The sequence below is a fragment of the Sinocyclocheilus anshuiensis genome, unplaced genomic scaffold, assembly GCF_001515605.1.
Source record: "Sinocyclocheilus anshuiensis isolate Anshui unplaced genomic scaffold, SAMN03320099.WGS_v1.1 scaffold522, whole genome shotgun sequence".
Lineage (NCBI taxonomy): Eukaryota > Metazoa > Chordata > Actinopteri > Cypriniformes > Cyprinidae > Sinocyclocheilus > Sinocyclocheilus anshuiensis.
Genome location: NW_015544185.1, coordinates 1399366 through 1407311, shown reverse-complemented (window position 1 = coordinate 1407311; position 7946 = coordinate 1399366). Strand labels below are relative to the sequence as shown.

At 35.5% G+C, this 7946-nt stretch overlaps 1 protein-coding gene across 1 annotated transcript in view; it reads left to right on the top strand.

The window, feature by feature from the left end:
- The window catches only part of LOC107696469 (matrilin-4-like), a 23158-nt gene that overhangs the window by 4978 nt on the left and 10234 nt on the right, over positions 1–7946 (top strand). Inside the window, exons 2-7 of the mRNA XM_016496811.1 lie at positions 1585–1700; positions 2757–3320; positions 4647–4769; positions 4857–4979; positions 5752–5874; positions 7394–7516. Of these exons, the coding sequence (XP_016352297.1) occupies positions 1628–1700; positions 2757–3320; positions 4647–4769; positions 4857–4979; positions 5752–5874; positions 7394–7516 (1129 nt within the window). The 5' untranslated portion in view covers positions 1585–1627. The remainder of the gene's footprint in view (positions 1–1584; positions 1701–2756; positions 3321–4646; positions 4770–4856; positions 4980–5751; positions 5875–7393; positions 7517–7946) is intronic.

Genomic DNA, 7946 nt, shown 5'->3' with positions numbered 1-7946 from the left:
TCAGTTAATGAAATTACGGTATTTAACTGTAAATTTAAGTTAAAACCGTAAAACCTAAAACGTTTCTACCGTATTTTTTACGGTAAAATTCTGGCAACCACAGCTTACGGTAAATTTTACGGAATTTTTTTTACAGTGTAGGGATGCATGTGTGACATCTTTTCCCTTTTTCATTTTTGAATTTGAAAGAGGTTAATTCACCCTGAAATGAACATTCTGTCGTTATTGCTTACCCATGTTATGTTTGATTTTTATCTTCCAGATTGACGAAAAATGACAAAAAAGTACCATAAAATAGAGGATTTAATACTATATCCCAAGTCTTTTGAAGCCATACTATAGAAAAACAGACCAAAATTATTTCATTTTACATCTCTTTTGTTTCTGGATATATTTAATTATATGTCAGTGATGCTGACCTCCTTTGGTTGCTTTCACATTTTTTGGCAACCACGTTAACAATTGAGAGTGTTCACATCAAAAGTGTAACGTATATTACGGTTGAAAAAGTTTGGGGTCGGTAAGATTTTTTAATGCTCCAACGCTACATTTATTTGATCAAACTTACAATAAAAACAGTAAAACTGAGAAATATTATTACAATTTAAAATAACTATTTTCTATTTTAATATATTTTAAATTGTAATTTATTTAAATTGTAATGTATTTATTTAATTTATTTAATTACTCAAGTCTTCAGTGTCACATGATCCTTCAGAAATCATTCTAATATGCTGATTTGCTTGTCAAGAAACATTTCTTCTTATTGTCAATGTTTAAAACAGTTGTGCTGCTTTATATGTTATAGAAACTGGGAATTATTTGAAATAGAAATCTTATTGTAACATTATAAATGTCATTACTGCCACTTTTGATCAGTTTAATGCATTCCCAGTTTAATCAGTTTTAATGGGTTAAATTGGGGTCTATCCTTGTGTTAAGCTTACATTTCACCTCAGAAGTTGCAAATATATTTGCAATATAGTGGATATGTCATATAGACAACTTTTATTGTACCTTTTGCGGCGTGAAATTACATGAGCGTAGGTAAATGATGACAGAATTTTGAGTTAATTATGCCTGTAAGCATATCAGCTTCAACTGCAACGTGTATACAGCTGAAATAATTGAATAGCAGATAGAAAAGCAGCACAGCACTAATCTGTCTGGCTGTTTATCTGCTGAGTTCAAAGACAGTAAAAATTCATGCCAAACCATGACACACTCCTCCGTCCTGTAGCCCTCTGATAGTGATAACCCTTATCAGGCCTTTGGAGAAGCAAATCACTTTGTGAAAGTCAAAGTGACTGACAGCACGCCGTTTACAATGCCAATGTTCCAGACGCTGTTATTTTCCAGCAATTACTTCACACAGCATTTCAACTCGGTGCCTCTGGTGATGTGATCGGCCCAAAAGTCTATGAACTCTTCCATGTTAATGGCCTGTTTAGAGCTGCTGCTGTGGACCATCTGTTTGGTGTTGCCATTTTATTGCAAGCTCAGACTGGAATGTATGGCTGCCTTTAAATCACAGATTTCCCTTGACCTGCAATTTTTCTCTTTCTTTCTCTTCTCCATCTACAGCCATTGGGATTTTTGCGGCAAGATTGTCCTTTGTCGACGAAACATGACACGTGCGTTGGTGTACATTGGTGTGCTAATAGCCATAATGGCTGCGACGGAAGCAAGGCCTAAATCAGGTTGGTTAAACCGCCGTCATAACACTAATAAATCAATCTTGGCAGTAAGGGAAGTAGACTCTACCTCAGAGTTTGTCGATTACACTAAGCATTTAGTGGTGGCACAATTGTGTTGTTTTTGGCAAACCAGACGACCACCGAAGATTTGTTTTTTTTATCAACTACTAGATCTGTAGTTCTCAACTGCTTCAGGATTCAGATTATACATGCAAATCTAAACCAAAATGTTATATAAGCATGAACTACATAGGCTCAATATGCAAAATTATTAATATGAGATGGGGCTGAAAAAGAAAATTGACTTCACATTTTCAGTGTTAGGTTTCTAAATGTCTCTTGAGTTTCAATGGTTTTGTGAATGGTTTTCAGATGCATTTTATTTGCACCTGTAACACTGTTAGAACAGACCATTTTTGGTTTGGTAATACCAACGATTGCATTGAAATATGCCAAATTGTCCTCTTCATTAAGATTTGAGTGGTCTGTTTTTAAATTTTAGCTTCCGTGTCTGTTGTGACGTTTTCAACACTTTCAAATTTCAGTGAAACATGGCACTTATTTTGGAAAACACTGTACACTTATAAAAATAAAGGTTCCAGGAGTTGTTTTTGCAGAAATGCCATAGAAGAACTATTTTTTGGTTTCCAAAGAACCTTTCAGTGAACAGTTCTTAAAAGAACCATTTTTTTTTCTTAGTGTGAAGAACATTTTAATAATATAAAGAACCTTTTGTGAGATTGAAAGGTTTCATGGATGTTAAAGGTTCTCAAAAGAACTATCTATGCCAGTAAAGAACCTTTCTTTATGATAGTGTAAGAACCATTATTTGGTTCTCAAAGGACTTTCATTAAACAGTTCTTAAAAGAAGTTAGTTTTGAACAACATTTTAAATAATCTGCAGAACCTTTTTCCACTATAAAGAATGGAAAGTTTCCATGGATGTTAAAGGTTCTTTATGGAACCATCAATGCCAGTAAAGAACCTAGTGTACTTATTTACTTGTAGCGTTAGACTGAATCAGTATTGCCATTATATGTTTTTAAATTTGTTTTACAGCTGAACCGAAGTGTAAATCTGGCCCAGTCGACCTTGTGTTCATCATTGATGGCTCCCGCAGCGTTCGTCCCCATGAGTTTGAGACAATGCGCAAGTTCATGATAGACATCATCCATGAGCTGGACATTGGTCTAGAAGCTACAAGAGTTGGAGTGGTCCAATACTCCAGTCAAGTCCAGAATGTGTTCTCCCTCAAAGCCTTCAGTAAGATTGCGCAGATGGTCAAAGCCATCAACGAGATCATTCCATTGGCACAGGGCACTATGACCGGCCTGGCCATCCGCTATGCTATGAATGTAGCCTTCTCTGCCGAAGAAGGCGCCCGTCCCAACGTTCCCCACGTAGCCGTTATTGTGACAGACGGTCGCCCTCAGGACCGCGTGGCTGAAGTGGCGGCAGCTGCAAGGGAGTCTGGGATTGAGATCTATGCCATTGGTGTCGCCAGGGCTGATATGACCTCACTGCGAGCTATGGCGTCTCCACCATTTGAGGATCACGTGTTCCTGGTGGAAAGTTTTGACCTCATTCACCAGTTTGGGCTTCAGTTTCAAGACAAGCTTTGTGGTAAAGTGTTCCTCCATTTGATATATGCTCCACAGTAGTGAAAGGATCTAGACATAAAAGTTGAACTTTTCAACTTTTTTGGATTCTTTTCTAAAAGGTTTGAACCTCAAACCTCAACTCAAAGGTGCAATTTCTACTTAGAAAAACAAAGGATGTAATCTACCATTCAAAAAGTTTAGGGTCTGTTAGAGGGGTAGTTCACCCAAAAATAAAAATTCTGTCATTAATTACTCACCCTGATGCGTGTGCATTCCTCTGTGTGCAAACAAGCTGCAGTGCATTGTAATAGTATTTCACAATATTAGTGTACTCCAGTCTTCAGTGTCACATGATCCTTCAGAAATCATTCTAATGCTGATTTAGTGAATAAAAAATAAAATAAAAAGAATAAAAAGAAACATTTCTGTTTATTATCATAAAGTTGTGCTGCTTAATATAATTTTTTGGAAACCAGGATACCTTTTTGTTATAAAATAATAATCTATGATGAATGGAAAGTTCAAAAGAACAGCATTTATTTGAAATAGAAATCTTTTGTGTCTTTATAAATGCCTTTACCATCACCTTTGATTAATTTAATGATCAATTTAATGCATTCTTGCTGAATAAAAGTATTAAGTTCTTAAAAAGAACTTTTGAACAATCCTGTATACATTTATAATGTAATTAAATATATAAAATAATCATAAATAATAATAATAAAAAAAGCATTCCATTATTTCTCAGATATTTTACAATTATACATAACATATTTTTCCATTGAAGCCATCTTTATTTTATTGTTATTTAAATACTACTACAGTATTTATTAAAAATTTGACCAATTTAATGCATTCTTGCTGAATAAAAGTATTAAGTTCTTAAAAAAAAAGTACAATCCTGTATACATTTATAATGCAATTAAATATATAAAATAATCATAAATAATAATAAAAAAATAAAAAAAATAAAACATTCCATTCTTTCTAAAATATTTTACAATTATTTAATCATAAATATAGCTAATTAATCATAGTCTACATTTTTATTCTTTATTTTGTCAAAAAAATTGAGAGTAAAATGGAATAAAAATAAAGATTTTGACTCATTTAAAAGACATTTTTGTCAAAAGTCAAAACAAAATAAAAACTGTAAACACTGTTTGAGATGCTCTCATTGGTTCACATTGTCCTTTGAGCTTCATATCAGTCCCACTTTTCATTTTTTTTCTTGCTGAAATCTTATGTTGACTGTAAGCACATGAATACTGTTTCTTTTACATCCAATGTACACTATGATTTAGCTTTTCTTGCTTTCTCAGTACTCATATATGCGTTGGATTTGCAGGGATGGACTTGTGTCTGGAATCAGATCACGGCTGTGAGCACATCTGTGAGAGCTCACCTGGCTCCTACCACTGTCTCTGTCTGCCTGGATACACGCTCAACGAGGACGGCAAGACCTGCACACGTGTGTAGCCTTACAAATGACACATCATAGAAATATGTCACAATTATCATTCCAGCGGTGCTCAATAGGTGTGTGTTTGCTTTGCAGCCATTGATCTTTGTGCTGAAGGTAAGCATGATTGTGAGCAGATCTGTATCGCTTCACCCGGGTCGTTCACATGCGACTGTAACACAGGATACACACTCAACGATGACAAGAGAACCTGCAAAAGTTAGTGACACACAATAGTGATATCTGCATAACAATTTGAGTGAAGTATAAATTGCAAAATTGACATTAACTTATATGTTTCATAGAGTATACAGACAAAGGTTATGTTCGGAATAGTGTACTACCATACTATTCATACTATTTTAGCAGTATGCATTATGTATACTGAACACAGTATGCAAATATTCTGTATGCATGAAATATCTAAACTGTGTTTGCCAAAATTACAGTATACAGTATATGCAGTATGCAGCAGTGTATACACTAGTATTCCATTCTGAACATAGCCAAAGGAATATACTGTATACTAAATATACACCTGCTCTGCCATTGTACTGCACAGTATATTGTGCCTCAGCACATAGTATGCTTACTTGTGTAATGCAAACTTAAAGATCCAATGAAATTACTTGATGAGAGTTTTTCCTCTCCTAACATATTTTTCCATTGAAGCCATCTTTATTTTATTGTTATTTAAATACCAAATAACAAATTACTAAATAACTGCAGCTTGTTTGTTATTTTAAATACTATTACAGTATTTATTTATTTATTTTGATTTAGCTTAAATTTTTTTAATTTTCAGTCTTTTACTCTTCAGTCAGATAACTATAAAAACACTGATTGAAGAAGGAAGTACACTAGCCTATATATGGCTTTAAAATGAGTCGACATGGACTAAAATCCAGAAAATCCAGTCCAGATTTCATGGGGTCTTTAACACCTGATTACTCACCCAAAATCTTCTCTCACCGTTCTCTGCCTGTTCCAGTGATTGACTACTGCTCATTTGGGAATGATAGCTGTGAGCATCAGTGTGTGAGTGTGCTCAATGGCTTTAATTGTCGCTGTAACGAAGGATACTCACTCAACGATGACCTGAAAACCTGCACAAGTTAGTGAGAGCAATTCCCTGCAACTTACAATGCTTTTTAAAATATAAAAAAAGTATATGCTGTGTAGTATTGCAATAGTATTCCATTCAGTATATAACATTAATACAGAGGAGGTGATGTAAAACAAGCAGAAAATAATAAAGCAACATTTCTTGGATGTTTGCATAGCTGTATGCTATAGTATCGCCAAATGCAAACTTAAATATGCAGCGATGAATTTTGCTTGTGTTTTACCATCACCAATGTCTCATGCTTCTGTCTGCCTGTTTCAGTGATCGACTACTGTTCATTTGGAAACGATAGCTGTGAGCACAAGTGTGTGAGCGTGCTTCAGAGCTTTTATTGCCACTGCCGTGAAGGATACACACTCAATGAGGATGAAACAACGTGCACAAGTTAGTGAGGGCCACGGATACACACATAATTCACATACGGAGGACTCACGAATACCCAAAACACTGCAAGCCTATAATTAAATGCCAGACTCAGACATTCTCCTAACTAACATTTTTCAAACACATGGAACAGTTTCTAATGCAAAGAGAAAGTTTGCAATGTCATCACAGCATCCGCTTGGCCGCATATGCTGCTATAAAACACACTAGCGCTACTTATCTATCCGTTTCGTCCTGTGACTAGCTGGTTTATCTATCAAGCCACTGAACAAAATAGAGTGTTTTAGTGTTTGAGCTTCTAGTTCTGTACAGTTTTTATAGTAAATAGTAAAAACATAGCCAAATAGTTGAGCGTTTTTGGTTTATAAGCAGTATGGGGAAGCTACTTTAAAGCTGCAAGCAAAAAGTATCTGTTAAGGATATTATTAGTAGTTAACTAGCACAAAAACATTTGTAAGCAATGTAGCATCTTAAAAAATTGTGATTTAGCATTTTTACAATGCTGTACTGCTATTTGTTAGCACAAGTAACTTTTTACTTATAACTGTAGCTTAGCAAGCTACATTTCAAATTAATAAAAGCATTGCACAAGCTAGCTATGCTACTAGCAAAAAGTAGCTAGCTCAGTTAAGGCTAACAAAAGTAGTTATCTGGCACAAAACCATTTGTAAGTAATACCTTAAAATCTGTGATTTAGCACAAATAGCATGTTTTTGTGACTGTGGCAGCAAGCTGCAGTAAATTAATACAAGTACTGTACAAGCTACTATTCGTTAAATATGCTACAAGCTACTTGCAAAAAGTAGCTAACTCAGCTATTAGGAGTTATCTGGCACAAAACTGTGATTTAGCATTTTTCCTGCTACACTACTATTTGTTAGCACAACTAGCTTGTTACTGGAAAAATACACTGTTTTGACGGTAGTTAAGCTACTGTCATGCTGCTGAATGTAGTTAAGTTAGCGTTGCTGATTTAAGCTAGCCAAGCACTGCTAGATACATGCATATAGTTTTAGCAGCTTAACTGTTCTGAAACAAGATAAACCGCTTGTATTTTAGTTTGATGTGGTTTTGCTCTTCCTGCTTTGCCAAAGCTTTTCTCACTGTTCTTTGCCTGTTCCAGTGATCGACTACTGCTCATTTGGGAATGATAGCTGCGAGCACGAGTGTGTGAGTGTCCTCAATGGCTTTAACTGCCGCTGTAATGATGGATACTCACTCAATGATGACAAGAAGACCTGTACAAGTTAGTGAAGGCTCACAATCGATTTATGCTTTCACTTATGTCATTTCCATACTTTTTTTCCTCAGTTGTTTAGCATCAATATTTGGGCCATCCATTGCTTAACTTGTAATCACGTTTCTAAATGGTGGAGTGTTTCCAATATTCAAGGGTTTTCTGAATTAAAACTCCAACAGATTTGGTCCAAATGGCCCCACCCTGTTGAAAAAAACAGCATATGCTGGTTAGGTATGTTTTGACGCTGGGATGCTGGTTTAAGCTGGTCCTTTGCTGGTCCTTTGCTGGTTTAAGCTGGTCCTTTGCTGGTTTATGCTGGTCCTTTGCCAGCACATGACCAGCATAAACCAGCAAAAGGACCAGCATAAACCAGCAAAGGACCAGCATAAACCAGCAAAGGACCAGCATAAACCAGCAAAGGACCAGCATAAACCAG